Raw genomic sequence first — 19,742 nt, forward strand, 5'->3', positions numbered from 1 at the left:
TTTATGAATTTTAAATGTGATTGTAAATGACATATTAAAATAAACGGTCGTGTTTCATTATGGATGAAAGCAAGTGCACAAGTAACACCATTCGTAAACTAACTCTGACTCTGACTCTTACTCTGACGAAGAGTCACTCGAATAGAGAGCGGTTAGCAGTCTGCTGACGAGACGGAAGTGAGCACTAGCCACCTTTATCCAGTGGAGACCAGACTTATAAGAGTTAAGGGCCAGAAGCTGCGGCCATGAAGAGTTGAGTCGTTAAGACAGCTTCCGGCAAATAACGGCGTGGACCACGGAAGTTGAGGAATCTACGGCGTTGGGAGCCGTTACAAAGTGGCAATCGGTGCCGATACAGCAGCCTGAGAATGTTTAGTGCTTGCTGTAATGAACTGTATGGTGTTTGATTTAGCGACAGTGCTATCATTATCTGTAGTTACGAGTTTAGAGTTCAATCAATCGAAACCTCACCTTTACTCACTACGAGTAAGTGCGTTACAGTATGTATACTGCATGATTCTGAAGGTTTAATATATTTCTTTTTGTTTATCGACTCCAATTTCTTGAAATTTTATGGGTATTATTTCATTCATGTGATCCGCAGAGCGCAAAGTCCGCAGCTGATCATATGTTACACTCGTAACATTATTAGTACATCGAAAGATAAATGGTCTATAATCTTAATCTACCTATGGGATTAAAGTGACATTCAGTCTTTAATAATCGCTTGGCTTTTCAATACATTTCACCATTTAGAAATTTTTATTCCCACTTATGTCGTAGAGGATTTACATCGATTTAAAGTAACATACGGGTAATCTCTGCACTTAGTGAATAAAATACAGGGTCTCACTTTAAGCGGTAAAATTATATCAGAAAAAAAGTGTTTTCATATAAGTAGGATTTAGGGATTGTGTGGAAAATAATCACATGAAAATATTCACAAATAACAGACTGTATAATATAGGCTATGCTTTTCAACGGTTCATGCTCGCATATTAGGGGATTATCTGACTATTAAACATCACATGTTTCTATCACAGACTACGTAATATGAAATAATTATTAATAAATCCTTTGAAAATTTTGGATCAAGTATTTAAAAACATCAATAAAGGTAGCTATAATATGAAGCTGCAAAAAGAATAAATTCCTGTTCCTTTTCATTTAAAAATCTGTTGTCTTCAATTCCTCTTTATGCACATATGCACTGAACGTCAATATACAGCTCTTTAAAAATTAATGCTACCCGTTGTTGTGTATGGTTGAGAAATCCGGCTTCTCACTCGAAGGGAGTCAGAGTACTGAATACAACTGACAATCGAGGCGGGAAGTCAACATATTTGGTGTAAGCAAATAAGATTAAAAAATAAATTGGAAATGGACCTCAGTCTGTACTCTTAATTTAGTGTTGTAATTGGATTGCTTGAAGTGTCCAGACATGCAAGGACAACTTTATTTTTAGTGATATCAAGTACCGAGAATATACAGGAAGAATAGATCTGAAAGCATGTCTCGTTATCGTGCTAAGTGTTAATGCGTTCATATAGCAAGGACTCATAATTATCGTGAGATGTTCTGCGAGACACACTTATATTGACGAATCGCTATTTTTGCGTAAAGAAAACAACATTTTCGGAATCTTTAGTTTAATATGAGCCACGTATAAAGTAGCAGAGCTGTAGTGACATAAACCTTTTCGTGTCTAGTAAAAACATTTTTTTCCCCCTCTGGCGCTACAGCCCTCATTTGGGCCTAAGCCTACCTCCATGAAACTCTCCGTTTCAGTTTGATTTACTAGATCTTACACATTCGGTAGGACTCCTTGGGCGGGTGATCAGCTCGTCGCAAGACCTCTACCTGTACACAAACACAGAAAAACGAACACAAAACATCAATACCCTGAGTGAGATTCGAACCCACGCTCCCGGCTTCCGAGCGAGCGAAGACAGTACATGCTTTAGACCGGCTCGGCTACCGTGACCGGCAGTAAAATCAATTAACCCTGGTAAATAGGATAGATATAATCTCTGAATAATTAGTTCCACATTTCTGTACATTTCAGAATACGATGACGACTATACGCTCCCGTCTCTTGGACCGCCACCAGGCAAATACCCTCCAGGGGCGCGCAGTGCAGCTACCACACGTCCGCCAACTGCTTCTCCCGGAAGTGGCACTTGGTTCTTCACTTGGCTCATGTGTTGGGTTATATTGTGCGGTGGTTACAGCTGATCTTACTAAGAGAACGGAGTCTGTGTAGCGCGCCACGATGGAGCGATTCTGTGTTCCGTGACATGGCTCATGTGTTTGATTGTACTGTGCAGTGGCTACAGATGATCCCTCTAAGCGAATCCCATTCTGTACTGTGCGCTGTGGCTGAGTGACAGGACATTTTCTGTGTTGGCCCCTGACAAAGTATTTGTAGAGGAAAGATAAACGACTGCAAGATCTGAGTCAAGAAATGAAATCAGAAGACAGTGAAGTCCTACTGGTGAATGTGCATCTGTTCTTTTAAAACTACTGACTATTTCTGTGATGATTATATTCTGATACACATGGGTAACGAAACTCATAACTACATCGGACCAAATTACTGAAGCAAAAAGTGTTCAGCATTATTTCTGAAATACAATGGATATTATGAAAGGACAAACTTCTCTGCACGATAAGGTGTTCAACTGCCGTTCTCGAACAGCCACTTCCTGTCATGTGTCGATATGGTCATGAGTGTACACACACACAAGAGAAATTGGGTTGTTAATGTGATCAGACTCAAGCATATCTTTAAACAATGACGACAACGACTGAATTTAAAAGTATGAACGTATATACGTAGATGGTCAACATAAGGCGCCTTCATGTTGTTACAGAAGTTACTGAGGAAGTGTGTTATAAACAGAAGGAAAGACTTCAAGCTGTAGCTACCTAAAAAGAAATACGCAGAAAGGAATTAAAAAGTAGTTTTCGTATAGGATAGACAGTTATTGAGATGTACGGAAATATTATACACAGGAATTACCTGTGTGGTATTCAATGACCGTTGTGATCCTAAGAAATAATAGCTTAAAAGTGTGATACTCTGTCCTTTTCCCTTAATCAATCATGTAATTATAAAACGAAAACTAAGCAAGTTTATATACTATGATATTTTGACGCCTCCAAACTTCCATCATTCAATCAAGGTGAATGAAAATGTTAATATCTTAAAAATACAGGTGAAACGTTACGACAGCAGAAGTCTTCGTTGCTCGCCGGGTGCTAACAACAGGAAATCTCCAGGACAAAACGAATCTCTACCCAAGTTTTTCCACTGACTGGCGAGATAAAGGAAGGGCCTACGTCTCAGTGTGGCCAATCGGTCTTCCAATTTCATAAACTCGTTAATACATCTTACACCGCATTCATTCCTTAACTCAGGACAGGCTAAAAATACTTACTTGTCAGCAGCGAACGTGGGCAGCTGCTGGTTCCTGATACTTCAATATCCACACGGAGTATACATAAAATTATTGTCCTATGTCGGGATTAAAAGAAATTGAGACAGTATTCCTATTCACAACTTAGCCTGAACGCATAGATGACAATCATCAGAATGGACAAAATGTCTTATTCCTTTAAGGCTACATGTTACTATTCCTGCAGAATCGCCCGCATTATGTTCTTAAGAATCTATTCGTATAACAGGTTGTGCTACTGCATTACTCAAAAAGACTTAGGTTACACATGAATTTATTAAACATTAGAAACATTCTATTTGCATTGGAAAATATAATGTCAACAATTTAGTGTACTCAACTCACTGTTCATCATAATATTCAACGCTATATAACCTAAATGGAGCCGGGATAGCGTAGTCGGTATAGCGACTGGATATGGGGCTGGGTGACTGAGGGTCGGACTTCGAGTCCCGATAGTGTCAAAAAATTTGTCTTCTCCACGTCGTCCATACCGACTCTGGGGTCCACCCAAACTCCTATCCAACGGGTAACGGGGAATCTTTCCCCGGGGGTAAAGCGGCCGGGGACGTGAAGCTAACCACTCACCTCCAACTAATGCGAGGTCAAGAAAATGTGAATCTATACACCCATTCCCCCTTACAACTTCATGGCGAGTGTTTAACTAGTTAAACACAGGGAGCAATTCACATTCTGAATTTGAGTTCAATCCCAGAGAGGATTCAGAAAAATCGTAACACAAACTGAGTCATACTGCAGAGATCTGCTTTATGATATCTAACTCAAAAGCCATTTCAATTCAATATTAATATATTGCACTCTATTGTAACCGACTACTCCAATGTTGGGTGATTTTCCTTTTATGGTCTATATGAAACAGAGACCGATATATTTCATGCACAACAATGCATTACCAAGTCATCCAAATTCTCTGATATAATAAGTGTTGTTGACGTTGCTACATACGAGTAATATTAGCCGGAAACACTGAAGGATTTATCAAAATCAAAAAGGTTGTAATGCAACATAGAAATTTTGATGTTCTTAAACGACACCTATTTTGCGTATCATGAATAGTCCATAAGAAGTAATGTAATCGAATATGCTACAAACCTTATTCATCAATTTCAATGACTCCCAACGTTAATATAAAATCAAGCAGAGAGGAATAACAGGTACTACTTGTTCAGGAGGGAATATTTGCACATTTTCCATTTTTGATAAGCATTACGAGACTTTTGCTACGCATTTATCAAAGAAGTACAGGAACCTGAAAGGAATTACGTAACCTCGGAAAAGTAAACCGTGAGCAACAAGATGGCTGTGTAGCCTACGAGTATATGAAATTATGCTCTTCAATGTAGATATTATTAGACTATATTATAGGCCTATATTCGCATACTATCTGATCATTGTTGTCTTACATAGGACAAAATATATTTTTTGCAGCTGATGGATGCTTTGTGCAGCAGAACTGATATAATGTAGTGATCAAATATAGACAAATATATGTGTCGAATAAGGGTGTAATTTTCATATGTATAGGAAATTTAACATTATGTAACACGACCAAATGGGAAAACATGCACTTTAGGATTTTATTCCTAAAGTCATTAAAAGTTAATTGGCCAAAATACATAAATTTCCCAGCAGGCCGTGAAAGTATCCAACATAAATCTCATAGAGTTAGATAACATATATCATTATTATATAATATATATGATATTGAGTTCGTATCGTCCTGAATAAAGAACAAAGCTTATAGCTGGAATAATTTCCATGTTTCATTCAATAGAATATGACCCTAGACAATCCAAGAACCTCACGTACACCTCGATCAAGACGAGACAGTTCGTAATTCTTCCGCAAAGCAGCCTCAGCTCCGATCACAGAAGTACGAGTAATAACAACTGTCGGAGGCCAGACAGAGAATATACGAGTATTTCGCGCTCACGGGTTGAAATACTGCAATTAAACCCACAAAGGAGACGTTCTAATACTTACTGAATGCTACTATTGTGAGCAAGATCTACGAATATTTGACTTTCAAGTAACTGTTTTGGTAGGCAGATTTAAGAAGGAAGTACTTAATTTTACAATATACGTTTAAGTCTTCCACTACAACGAGACAACAGTAAATTGGTATAAGTGAACAGAAAGAGGAGTTGGAATTTGGGATAAAAGAGTTTCATAAGGAAATCCCTCCCCCAGAAATCAAGCAATCAGTAAATTTTTCAGAATTGTGTATATTTTCGCACACAAAACGTATGATGTTTAGCGAGGTTCCAGATTCGACGCAAAGTTTGTTTCCTAAAAATCCAAACACACGTGGGCAGTCTATATCGTCTTTAGAAATTTAATACTGAGACTTTCATGCGAAAGCGAATTATTCTGAAGCTTGGTTTGAAACTTTTCATAAAGTTATTTCACAGAAAGGCCAAATAGAACCCTGCAGTCAGTGGTTCCGATTGGAATTTGGAACAAATTAATGTCACATAAATACAACTAACCAAAAGTTATGATAAATGTTTCGAAATGAAATATCGAAACCCTTCTGCATCATTAATTGTAAAGCGTCTTAAAGATTAAAGCAGAAATTGAAATAAGTAGTTACTATAGGATTCTGACGATGGTGTATGACACATTGATATATTGGGTTTTTGGACTTTATCCATCGTCCTGGTTTTTAAGATAACAAATAAAAACACGACGTTTCGGAAACTGGATCTGTTTCCGTCCTCAGGTGAAGGAAAACACCTATTCAGTTGGGTCCGTTAGAAAGAGCTAGCCTCAATCACTGGACGATGGATAAAGTCCAAAAACCCAATATATCAAAGAAATTGAAATGTTGAGTAATTCAAAACGGGTTGATCACTTCTACAAATGGAAGCACACAGAGCAGAAACTGACTTTATGGCCTTTCACTGACAGTGTTACAATGAAGGGCGTGACAGATTACTACTTAAGCAGGTGTTTAGGGTACTGATTTCTTTGAGGACCCCAAACAAGGCGCTAGACGTACGAATCTCTGTTGTATTTACCCGTGATATTGACCGTTCCACATCTTCTCAAGATCCTACTGTGTCTGAAAACTTCAGTGATGTCCACTCCCCTTTTGATTATGAGGATAAAAACGATTTATTGAACACTTACATTTTCCGATATCCTACAGATAAAATAAACTACAATGCTCATCCAGATACATGGGGCTTAACCATCAGCACGACGCTGAAAAATAAAATCCAATACACACACAGCTACTAGCCACGAGCAAGAGTGTTGCGTATAGCCATGATGCAATGGATAAGTAATATAACTCTTTCATTTAAGTCAGGTCGAAGAACTTGAATGTCAGCTACTGAGATGTAGAAATTACTTATTCTTTTAATAGAATAGGTAGCTCAGTAAATATAGTGACTGGTTATGCATTTGAGAACAAGGACTGGATTCTCATTTTAAGCAGAGATTTTTCTTCTCCAACACATCCAGACTGGCTCTGAGGCCCATCTAAACTTCAATTCAGTAGGTAAGGGGGTCTCAAGAAAAAGCTACCGCGGCACAAAGGTCACTATTCCCATTAACTGAATGCAAGGTCAAGAAAACATACAGACCCTTCTCCTCCTGCGGTACTTACTTAAGCATATGAAAAAATATTCCATATTTAGAATTCCTTTTTGAAATGAAAAGTGCGATATGGCCCAGTCGCCTCTGAAGGTACAGTTGTGTACGTGCATCTGCACACTACAAGCTAGACCGTACTTCCATTTACAGCACTGTTAACACACTCGTTTAAGATATATGATATAAATACCGTCCTAAGCGAAACAATTTATTGTAGGTCTTTCGTCTTGCCTTCTTCTACACTACATGTTTCGGCCGCAAACGGCCATCATCAGGTGTACACACTCACGTAGCTGTTACACTGCACTTAGTTTAAACTTGAAAACACAGGTCTTCCCAATTGTTCCATTTGTCGTTGCTAACAGAATCTACTTCGCTGATATTTGTCTGATTCGTACATTATCTTTGTTACCTACATACGTCAATTTTGACTTTCATGAACTGGCACTTTTCAAAATCTTCAGTTCCAATTTTAAAAATTCCTTTACATTTTTTTTTTCCAAATTTTAAATTTTTAAAATTTAAAATTCTCAGGGCTACTCGCCCTATGTCTATAGTGCTGCAGCGGCTACTTCTTGTTTTCAGCACTGTACAGGTGTTATTCTGTGTAGGCTCCCTGTGTGCGTGCCGCTGCTTATCTTTACTACTACACTCATTTACGTCTCATGTCGGTGTTGCTTGCACCCTTGCATACAAACCCTGAGTCTCACTATCCACAAGCAAACAAGCATAAGTGTCGGTAGAGTCAATGTTAATATTACAAACACACTCCACATTCACAGTCGAACTACAGACCAATATTGAGACAACAGTAGGTAGTGATAAGTCAGAGAAGTACAAACCGTGTTTCACATTGAAGAAGCTTATACTTGACACTTTTACAGCTGGGCAACCTGACGGACTGCGCAGCTTTTGAATTGTTTTCCATGTATATTTATGTGTATAAGAACAAGCATTCTTTATATTTATCTACACCATTGTATTCTATGTCATCTTGCTCTAAAAATATATAACGGAGAAACTAGGAGTAATATGCAGGCTAAACTAAAGCTACTGCAGTTTCAAACATCACTCCGTGTTATACGGTTCTGGTAGAGAAGGTAGGTCAAGGTATTCTGTGTTGTAGCAACTGGATAATAATATTAACTTCTTACAACGAAAGGTGTATAACACAAACACTTTCACCACATGTTAAAATATAATGACATAATTTAATTATTGTTTTTCCGCCTTAATACAACAAATATCAAAATCTCACTCACATTTACTGTGTACAATGAGTTTATTGGTTGTAATGGTATGGCAGTGGGATTTTGGGAATAACTTATAAATTTTCACATCGGCATTGTGTTCGACATCACGTAATTTGCTCAAATATGAAGGGAAACAAACTTGCCTATAAAGTTACGGTTTTGACCCCCCAAAACCAAGTATAGTCCAAATCTGTTACTTAGTCTTGAACAGAAAAAGAACAAACAGAAACTAAGCAGATGGGTACAGGCATCCGTCAAGTGTTCATGTTTTACTCTTTGTTTAACTGCGAATGAGATAAGTTCCCATGCGCTACAAAATGATGTGAGAAGTTTGTTACAAATCATGCCTCACACCGTTGTCAACAGCGGGATTCTAACGCTATAGACGAAATTCACATCTCAGCTACTCAGTTATGACCATTTCATGGGAAGCTTCATTCCTTACATGTCCCATAATTTACGGGTCCGGGAACTGTGTCCGTTTTCTAAAAATAAGAATTTGTCCTTAAAGGAAATTTATAATTAACAGTTTCAGAATCCTAACTGCTACTGCGTTTACGATAGATAAGTTCATGTTTTATAATTTCGGTTTTCAGTAATCAATTCACATGCCTTCTTTTCAAAACAAGGCTTCTAGATCTTTCCGTATTGACTTGCAATTCCGATTGGCCACTTTCCCTAACATAGCAGCAACATATAGGTACAGCAGATCTGAATCAGATGTAGATAGGAAATATCCATCTTTTTCCTTGGCACTACAGCCCCAGTGGGCCTAGGCCTACCTCTATGAACTTCTCTGTTCACTTCGGTTTTTCTAGATCCTACACATTCGGTAGGACACCTTGGGCGGGTGATCAGCTCGTCGCAAGGCCTCTACCTGTACATAAACACAGAAAAACGTACACACACAAACTAAACATCCATGCCCTGAGTGGGATTCAAACCCACGATCCCGGTTTCGAAGCGAGCGAAGACAGTACATGCCTTAGACCGCTCGGCTACCGTGACCGGAAGGTAATATCCATTACGGACGGTATTGTCCCCTGTTAACATTGCATTACGAGTTAGAGGTCAGTCTTGTTGATTCCTATCTCTAGCACGCTATACGAGTATTCGAGAACACGGTTTGTTTTGCTCTTGTTTCGTGATGGAAGAATCAATCTAATGTTAGAACGTGCCATAAATGTACACGAGGTTATTTCAGGATGGGAGAGTATCTACCAGTTTCTACACGAAACACTGCCTCACACCCCAACACTGCGACCCTACTATCTGTGCTCTGCGGTATGGCCTTGTGGAGTGAGAAGTGATATTTATGTGATATGGAAAGTAGTCCTGGCCCAGGCGCAAAGTGCAAGCCATACATAGGCTTTAAGGTTGCCAGGTTAGGTAAGGGTTAACAGTCTTCTGGAGATACTGAACGATGTGTAAGGACGAGAAAATGGGCTATTCTCAATGGTTGTTTCAGTTGCAGGGGGATTCGAAATTTAGACATCTGGAAGGTACTATGTAATGCAGTTTCAAGGAATAAATATAAATATTGATAAGCCATACTAATTTTATTGTAATAGATAAACTTAGTACATAATTCGAATGTTATCTGCATGCTATCTAATTACGTACTCATTAAAGCTTTCATTTGTAGGATGAGAATGAATTAGGAAGGATTTTAATTGTAATGGAAGGAAGTGGTCGTGGCATACTTTAATGAAACTTCCTTGAATTTGCCTGGTGGGACTGATGAAGACCACAAAAATTCTCAGGATGTGTAGTTGGTGTTACTAAAGTTATTAAACCCTGAAAATTCCCGAACGGAAGTCACTAGCGTAATCACTTCAGCAACTTTCTAGGCGTAATTCGAGTCCTGACAAACTCAGTAAACTAATAACCAAAGAAAGGGGTGAATGCTTTACTTCAGCGGTTCTGTATACATCCATCAGGGTGTACAGCGTCATATCCCGGAAGACATTAACATTCTTTTGAATACGTATACAAAAGAGGGGTGAATAATCCATTCGTAAAATTCAAGAGCTTCATTCTGTATAAGTATCATGATATCTTGAGTAAATGTCATCAAATTAAAACGACACGAACCTTCTTAAATGGGTATGTTCCACAAAATTGTATTATTTAAAGTTTATTTCGTTTATGGAAGCTCTCTTGTCATAGTATTATAATTAGAAAATAACGCATGCAGATAACAAGTTATATGTCTTGAAGAAGTTTTAATTTTTAAATATAAACTGTAATATTTTTCAAACACACACTTCAGAAGAGAATACTCCATCTGAGCTGTGTACGTAGACATCCTTATAGCTTCTTCTCAGCTCTAAATTAATTCTTACAAACTTTTGTTTCTTATTTGAGAAGTATTTCAAGTAGTGCAAAATGCTTCACGTAGCTAAACTAAAGTGATTATCCCATATTTTATTTCTTGATTCACTGAATTCGTCTCCTCCATTGATCCGTGAATTAAAATGCTTAACTCACTAAGGATTTGAACATGTATATGACATTGTATACTAAAAACAAGGAGATGCTTTATCGCCACTGCTTTTCTACTTTATTATATGCCATTAGGAACGTCCAGGAAAACCAGGCGGGACCGAAATTAAATGGGACATATCAGCTGCTGGTCCATGCCGATGATGATAACATACGTGCCATAGAAAACAGAAACTTTAATTGACGCTAGTAAGGAGGCTGGCCTGGGCCGCGCCACAGCTCAAGCAGTTAGTCGCTAGCTTCCCACCGTGGCGGCCCGGGTTCGATCCCGGGTCTGGTCAAGTGGGATTTGTGGTGGACAAACTGGTGCTGGGGCAGGGTTTCTCTGAGTACTTCGGTTTCCCCAGCCAATCATCATTCCACCAATTGCTCCACAATCACCCTCACGTATCATCTGGGGCCGGTACAATAGGCCAGAAGTGGCCGCAGTACCAAGTGGACTCAGTCTCACCCCACAAAATATTAAATAAGAAAAGGAGGCTGGCCTAGAAGTAAACACAGAGAAAACTAAGTACACGTTTCTGTATTTCGGCATCCCGTTGCAATTGTTCAAATTAGAGTCCATTGTTTATCTTCCATCAAAATTTGCAACACTTTTACATTCTACACTTCAACACTACATGTTTCGGCCTCAAACGGCCATCTTCAGGTGTTTTTATGTTACAGATATTTTACAAAAACTGTTTTAAAAACTGCTACACTGTTTTAATTCGTGTTAAAATCACACGCTGAAGTCTTCTTAAGTAAAACGAGATAAAGTCCTTTAAAAAATATGTTGCATATTATTTCGCCTCACCCGGGGTGTCGTAATTTTCATAAATGTATCAAGGTGTCTTTCTCGGCAGCTTGCCCCTCATGTTCGTGGTCTACTTTCAGTTTTTGACTGCCATACGCTCCTGGTTTGTGTGTGCTTCCTCCACAGCGTGTGGTGTTGTCTTTACTGGTCTTTAAGACTAGTAGAATGTAGTAGTGTAGAACGTAAAAGTGTTGCCATTTTGACGGAAGATAAACAATGAACGCTAATTTAAGTGCATGTTGCTGTATCGTCAGCAGAATACACGGCAAACTCGTGATATGAAGACAGCTAAGAGATCCTTTGAAAATGTACACATTTCAGATATTTGTAACGACAGTAACAAATCAAAACTTAATCCAGGAGGAAATTAAGAGGAGATTGAATTCTTGTAATGCTTGCTGCCATTCAGTCCAGAACCTTTTTTTTTCTTCTTGTTTTGGGTCTAAAAATGTGAAAATTAGGATATAGAAAATTACAAATTCACCCGTGGAATTTTGGATGTGAAACTTGGTCTCTGACCTTAAGGGAGGAACACAGGCTGAGGGTGTTTGAGAACAGGGTGCAGAGGAGAATTTTCGGACCGAAGAGAGATGAACTGTCGAGAGGTTTGAGAAAACTTCATAATGACGAGCTTCATTAATTGTACTCTTTGCCAAGTATAATTAGAACTATGAAGTCAAGGAGGGTGAGATGGGCAGGGCATGTAACACGAATGATGGTAAAGATGAATGCATACAGGATATTGGTAGGAAAGCCAGAAGGAAAGAGACCACTAAGATCAACACGTAAGTAGGTGGATAATATTAAAATGAATCTTAGAGAAATAAGATGGATAGTATGGACTGGATCGATCTGGCTCAGGATAGGGACGAGTGGAGAACTCTTGTGAACATGGTAATGAACTTTCGGGTTCCATCAATTGCTGGAAATTTCCTGAGTAGCAGTCCAGCCCGTAGCCAGTCTCCTTACCGACTACGCTATCCCGGCTCCTGGAAGGTAGGTATAATTCTTAATTAATTAATAAGCACTGATAATTTCTGAAAAAGGTAAAAAGGCAAAATTACCCTTGTAACAGGCCGTGGAGGCCCATAGGGTTGTAGAGTTTGAGACTCCCACATTTTCTCTAGATAATCGGCTCACAGACGGCGGAATCCTTACGCGCCGCCGCCCTTTGCCCTCCCAGAAAGATTCCTGCTACTCATTTCTGTTAGAGGTTGAGTGGACCCCAGGACCATAGTGCGGTTGGAAGGATTAGATAAATTTAAAAATATCCACCTTATCGGGATTCGAACCAGCGACCTTCCGGCTTGTAGCAACTTCGCTACCGCGTATCTGTCTGCTATTTTCTGTATTTCAATTTATCTCCATTCACACTTAACAATTTCGAGAAGAGTGAACATGTGTTGAGAGGCAGGCAAGTTCAAAGTTCGAACGTCCTTGCCGCTGAAGCTGGTCTCCAGAAAACTGTTTGATAAATGTCTGTTTTACGTGCCCTTAAAAACTAATCCGTGACATCTCAGTGTTTCCCCAAATAGACATCTATCTTCTTCCAACAAATGATTTGTTCTCCTTCCCGCGACCAGGATTGTCTTATTGGACGACGTGTATATAGAGGAATTTCGGATACGTACAAGAATCAATAAGCCGATTACATTGACCGCGCAGTCTAAGGTACGAACCGTCTTCAGCCAGTGTTCAACTGGGCTCGTGGGTTCGAATCCCACTCGAGGCATGGATGCCCCTGTACGTTTATTCCGTGTTTTTGTTCTTCTGTGTGTAGGTAGCGGCCTTGCGACAGGCTGATTCCCCATCCAAGGAGTCCTACTGACTGTGTAAAAGATCAGGAAACTGAAAAATCGGCCAAGATCCAATAAAGGGCTGTAGAGTCATAAACAGATAGACAGATAGATAGACAGATAGTCATTGATAACTCAGAGCATGGAAATTACAACCGCAGCCTACCCGCGGCAGAAGTAAACAAACAACGGTACTGCTAATGGGAAATTACTATTTAATTGAATATTACATAATTCACACAACAACAGTAGCCATTCCATTGCTTTTACAAGGATACGAAAGTCACGTATTAACGAAAGAACAGATGAGAAGAATAGACATAGAAGGAATTCATTTTCTCAGTAGAATTCATAATAGCGGATTATACACGTAAAGAATATATACAAAGCAATATTTCTGAGAACATACCTTTTTAGTTTATTTACATATTTGTGCGGGGCTGTACATTGCCTAACAGGCAGAACTGGGAATACAAAAATTTGCGACAGTAAATTGATACAGCTCTGTCATTCTAAAGGAATGTCCAAAATATGAAACTCGAGCCTACTCCATCAGTATAAATCTAAGATCAGAAGATGACAAGGACGCCCGATAAGGAGATGGAATTAATTCCTTCAATTCTTGCAACCAGGAGTTTAATAGACGATGTCTATGGTAATTAACGTCAATTCAGCATTCAAAATATTTAACAATTCTAAAACTAGACAACTTCCAATTCTGAGAAAGATCACGAATTGTTTAGATTTCTGCTTATCTACATCTTAGTGGTCGTTACTGATAAATGAAAGTTCCAAAATCAGATAGTATAAGTAATAAACAGAAGTCCACGTTCTAAGACACACATAGTTATTTCTACAAAGCCTCACCCATACACGTACCACTCTGCTCCCTGTCACCCGCCCACACGTTGTTACCCTTGAGTGGAACTCAGAAATTAAGACCGCGCCATAGCTCAAGCGGTTAGTCGCTGGCTTCCCACAGCGGCGGTCCGGGTTCGAGCACGGGTTCGGTCAAGTGGGATTTGTGGTGGACAAAGTGGCGCTGGGGAGAGTTTTCTCCAAGTACTTCGGTTTCCCTTACCAATCTTCATTCCAGCAAATTCTCCATCATCATAATCACCCGGGGCTGGCTACAATAGGCCAATCAGTGGCCGCCGTGCCGAGGGGACTCAGTTTGACTCGAACCGTGGCTTTGGCCGGAAATATGAACTGACATGTAAAATATGGTGCTTGTCAAGGGTAATAAAGTGAGTCAGATATGCATATTTCGGCATCCGCAAATTAAACTAAGAAAAAATTATGATTAAATATAAGAAGTTTAATCTGAGTATCTGACACGACAATTAGAAATATGCTTTAATACGTACGAGTAAACGTAAAGTTATCTCTGTGCTTAACCAACGAAGCACTATTCCATTAAGACGTATGGGGGAGCGGGTGTATAGGTCCACATTTTCTTGACCTCGGCACTAACTGGAGGTGAGTGATCAGCTTCACATCCTTGCAGCTTTACCCCCGGTGAAAAAGTCCCCGGTACCCATTAGACAGAAGGAAATAGGTATGAGTAATGATGTCAATGTGCCGGTCACGGTAGCCGCGCGGTCTAAGGCGTGCACTGTCTTCGCTCGCTCGGAAGCCGGGATCGTGGGTTCGAATCCCACTCAGGGCATAGATGTTTAGTTTGTGTGTGCATTTTTCTGTGTTTGTGTACAGGTAGAGGCCTTGCGACGAGCTGATCACCCGCCCAAGTAGTCATACCAAATGTGTAAGATCTAGGAAAACCGGAGTGAACGGAGTTCATGGAGGTAGGCCTAGGCCCACTGGGGCTGTAGTGCCAAGGAAAAAAGATGTAAAGAAACAACAGAGTTTAGAGACTCCGCTGTTGATATTTCTGATGGGAGAAATGTTTGAACAATGCTGTTGAGACAGCCTCATGTGGCAAGACTCACGTGTCAATTTCATGACGACCTCTTCAATTATTCTAGCAATGTTAAGGTATAACTGCAACATTTGAGAGGCTACAATGTCGATGTTGCAATACTGATTGAAGCGATTTATGGTGTACACCACTAAAACGACCTCCACTACGATCGACTGAGACACTGGATAGTTGTTAGAGGGGGATACATATACAAACGCATCGACACACAAACAGCAAGATGATCTCATAAGCCTACTTCTGTTTTTTAAAATTAGGACAGTAGGTTAAAAAATAAACCGAAATATTATAGCCGTTTTGTACTGATGATTTGTTTTTTAAGATTTCAAATCACTTCTACTTATGTGAGATTTTACTTAATTAAGTCTAAGTCGGTTTTCTCAGAGCCATTTTTGTGCTAGGCTTTTGTTACATACACCGTTACAAGTTCGTAGTTGTTGCAATTAGGAGACAGCTAATCATTCCCTTTCAATCAGAAGATTCAGACAATTCTGTGCTTTCATGAGCTTATAGCACTGAACAGATTCCCCTTGTATTAGCGTAGTAAATAAGCATTTTCATACTGCACTACATATACTAAACTAACCTCTATTTGGATACAAATGTACGTGTATATGTAAATTAAAGCGCATACTTCTCCTACAACACATGCTACTCGACTTACATTTGATCTTCTTTAAGAGGAACTAATCCTTAAATATTAAACCAATATTGTTTGCAGATACATCAAAGCTGAAAGCTTTCTCGTTTAATGTCGCATGAGGCCTTCCTCTACCTGCAGTTTTCTGTCAAGATGTCGGTCACATTTAACAGAGAACCCTAGTTTCAAAGAGGATAAAGTGCTCTCTTTTGTCTTGAAAGCTTTTGGCACTTGAATTTCGCGAATCTAAAAACGTTTGTTTAGTATTTCTATTGGTTTATTGAGTACAGAAGTATTAAAGAATACAACGAAAGACCACTCCTGTGAAGACCAGACTAAATTCGATTGTCAGTTCCTTTGTTGTTCCTGGAGTGCTATATACTCAACAAAATGTCAAATATTTTTCTATTGATCGATATCCACGAAATTACCGTAGTAGAATGCAAATCAAAATGCAGCTACCTGCTAGCTAAATCCGAAGTATTTTAATTGCATTCCGAATAGTTAAAACAATCCTGCATGTGAAGATATTGACTGAAGACAAACTGATTCCGATCAATATATGAATATGACGATTACGCCTTATGATGTTTATTAATAACACTGACAGGGAGAGCACAAAGAAAGATCAGATAATTTCCTATTATTTCATAGTGTTAAAATACATTTCAGCCGTAAGCTTTAGCTTCCTATTTCATGGCCAATGTTTAGTTGTTAAGAAGGATATGATCCACACAATGATCGACATATACTGAAGGGCGAGTATGATAGAAGCCATATCTGTAAGGAATACAGTTCCTTCTGCGGAGCCGTAACGGAAGTAATTTATAAACCACATTCGAGGCCAGGAAATTGAAAAGGAGAAAACGGATGAGATTAAACTGTTCATCGGATAGGATTAATAATTAGGAATATAAATGTGTCTTATTCACTAACGCCAGATGTAGGGCCGAACCATAGCTCAAGCGGTTAGTCGCTGGTTTTCCACCGAGGCTGCCAGGGTTCGATCCCGGGTCTGATCAAGTGGGATTTGTGATGGACAAAGTGGCTCTGGGGCAGGTTTTCTCCTAGTACTTCGGTTTCCCCTGCCAATCTTCATTCCACCAATTGCTCCACAATCACCCTCACCTATCATCTGGGGCTGGTGCAATAGGCCAGAAGTGGCCGCAGTATAAGGGACTTAGCCCCACCCCACTATCAATAAAGAAACGCCAGATGTACAAAATAAATGAAGAAGGTCTGGATAGGAACTGGGGATGCGATCAAGAGAGAGGAAAATGCAATGCCGATTAAGGCAATTGTTTTCGTGACAATCGTTAGGTTCACTGTTTGCATCCTGTTGTGTAACATGATTGGTGGTATTTTGACGTCAACACAACAATAAAAATAATAAAAAACAAATCGAACTGCTTCCGTTGGTTTTATTTGATAGTTGCTACATGTTTCGGTCCATATTTTGGAACATCTTCAGGCTGTCCCATCAAATACATCTCTTGCTACATGTAACAGTCATGAAGTTGCAATAATTGTTCTAATTTTAAAATTCTACAAAATTTAAATTTAAAATTATTGAATTATATTGTCGTTGAATGTAAAATTCGATGTTGAATTTGTGTTTCTGTCCCGCATTGAAGGTTGTCCTTCGCCTGGGTTCTTTGTTTTACTGTCTGTTATAGAAGCTATTCACGATAATGTTATTAGTTTCCAGTTTATTCTCACTTGTCTTCTTTAGTATGTCACCGTGATTTTGTTTCTCCTTAGGGTGTAGTGTGTATTCCTTCCGTGTGGGCGTTTATGTCGTTATCTGCTCCTGGTTACAATGTGGACTGCTTCTATAACATATAGTGTAAGAGCGAAACTCGGGCGAAGGACGACGTAAATGCGGGACAAGAAAAAGCAATAACAACATAGAATTCTACATTCAACAACAAGAAAATTAAATAATTTTAAATTTAACTTTTGGGAAAATTTAAAATCAGAAAAATTCTTACAACTTCGTGGCGGTTGCATGTATGTATTATATGATTGTGATGAATTGCACTGATAGAGATCTATAGAGAGACATACTTGATGAGACTGTCTGAAGATTGTCCAAAATGTAGACCGAAAGCAATAACATCTATCAAATAAAACCAATGTGAGCAGTTCGACTGGTTTATTTTTATTTTTGTGTTAACGGAGAAATACCACCAATCAACAAAGTGAGAAAATATCTTGAAAAATAAGGCTGAATTTTTAGAGGTTATAGATTCATAAACGGAGGAATTTGAATTTTATCTTCCACAAATAAACAGTTGTTAAGGATAGAAATATCTCCTTTAAAAGATAAGTAGAAAGAAATAATAATAATATTTTCTTACTTCAGAGCCGAATAGGAAGTGGGGTAAATTGAACAGTACTGTAAATGCAAATGGTGGGCACATGTTGAAATACACGGGTAACCTCTATCTGGAAGAGCGTTTTGAATTGTGGTCAGAAGCAAATGAGGGCTGTTAAAGATCAACGAACAATTATTTGATTAATTGAACAAATATTTTAATGGAGACGGAACACGCTGCTGGACTCAGTCTTTGAAACTGAAAACGGATTCGATATATCGTAACAGAGAAACGATGGAACACGACACCATGAAGAGGCACAGGGGGAAATCTGGTTCAAAATTATGGAGAAAATTAGCGGTTTTACTACCTCTTCGGTCAGTAATTTTATAAACTTGTGAAATGAACTCCACTTTAATTTGAGCAAATCTATTGCTTCTACAGGACTTGTGTATTCATATTAAGAAAACTGTTGTTCTGTTATCATCATCATTTTTTCTGGGCGTTTCTTCCTAGACCACAAAAATTTCCCCTCTGATTTCTACATATCCGTGTAATTAACACATTTTGTCGTGCGTTATTAGTTTGTGTGCTCTCGACGTTATGTGTAACAAGCATATCCTTAAACCGAAGCAAAAGTGCATGAAATGATATAAACTGGAAAGCAATCGCTTCACGAAATCAGGAATTCTCTATAAATGAAGTAAAAGCACCGACTCCTCCTCGGGGAACATGGCTTCCCTCAGATAAGCTTTGTCGGAGAGCAGGCCTCTCCGTTAAGCTTCATCGCCTGAAGCAATACGTTTAAGTTCCGCTGTAGCCTACATGATTACAGTATAGCGTATAATAGGATTAGCCACGCCACACGTTTTCAATCCCTTGTCGTCCAGCCACAAGGCAACTTGAGTTCGAGTCCCGTTAACAACTTGGCTAAACATATATTGGTGCTATTTTCAGCGGTCTGCCTATAACCTAGCGTATTTTCATGGCTTATGAGTTCAGCAGAAAAGCACGTTTAATGTTGTGCATTGTTTTGAAAGCGCTTTATAAACACAATGTTTTGTTTCTTTCAGACTTCTATGATGATTTTATTTGACGCCTACGTCGACGTTTTTATTGGAAATGCCTTTTGGATAAATTAAGTTACTATAATTAGAGCTTCAAGTAACTTAGTACAAACATGAGTGACTGCTGTGATGTGCTGCTATGAATTTTCATTGCACAGAGAGAAAATTTAAATATAATGATAAACGCTACTATGTGCTTGCCCTAAATTGTTCTGACTTTACACTTATTCTTCTTAAAATTGAGCAGTATTTCACCCTAACTACGAATATTTATGTTTTATTTGTATCGATGGAGATACACAAATATAAACTGTATCGTCACGTAATTACATTTTGGTGGATTTTTCTT

The 19,742-nt window shown here is 38.9% G+C and overlaps 1 protein-coding gene and 1 long non-coding RNA gene across 3 annotated transcripts in view; one reads left to right on the forward strand and one right to left on the reverse strand.

Moving 5' to 3' along the window:
* The window catches only part of LOC111869948 (neurotrimin), a 265,363-nt gene extending 261,456 nt beyond the window's left edge, over window positions 1-3,907 (forward strand). For both annotated transcript variants that reach the window (XM_023861847.2, XM_023861848.2), the window contains one exon: window positions 2,066-3,907. In XM_023861847.2, the coding sequence (XP_023717615.1) occupies window positions 2,066-2,235 (170 nt within the window). In that variant the 3' untranslated portion in view covers window positions 2,236-3,907. The remainder of the gene's footprint in view (window positions 1-2,065) is intronic.
* The window catches only part of LOC117282746, a 538,891-nt gene that overhangs the window by 259,872 nt on the left and 259,277 nt on the right, over window positions 1-19,742 (reverse strand). The window lies entirely within an intron of this gene.

This window comes from Cryptotermes secundus, unplaced genomic scaffold, assembly GCF_002891405.2.
Source record: "Cryptotermes secundus unplaced genomic scaffold, Csec_1.0 scaffold979, whole genome shotgun sequence".
Classification (NCBI taxonomy): Eukaryota; Metazoa; Arthropoda; class Insecta; order Blattodea; family Kalotermitidae; genus Cryptotermes; species Cryptotermes secundus.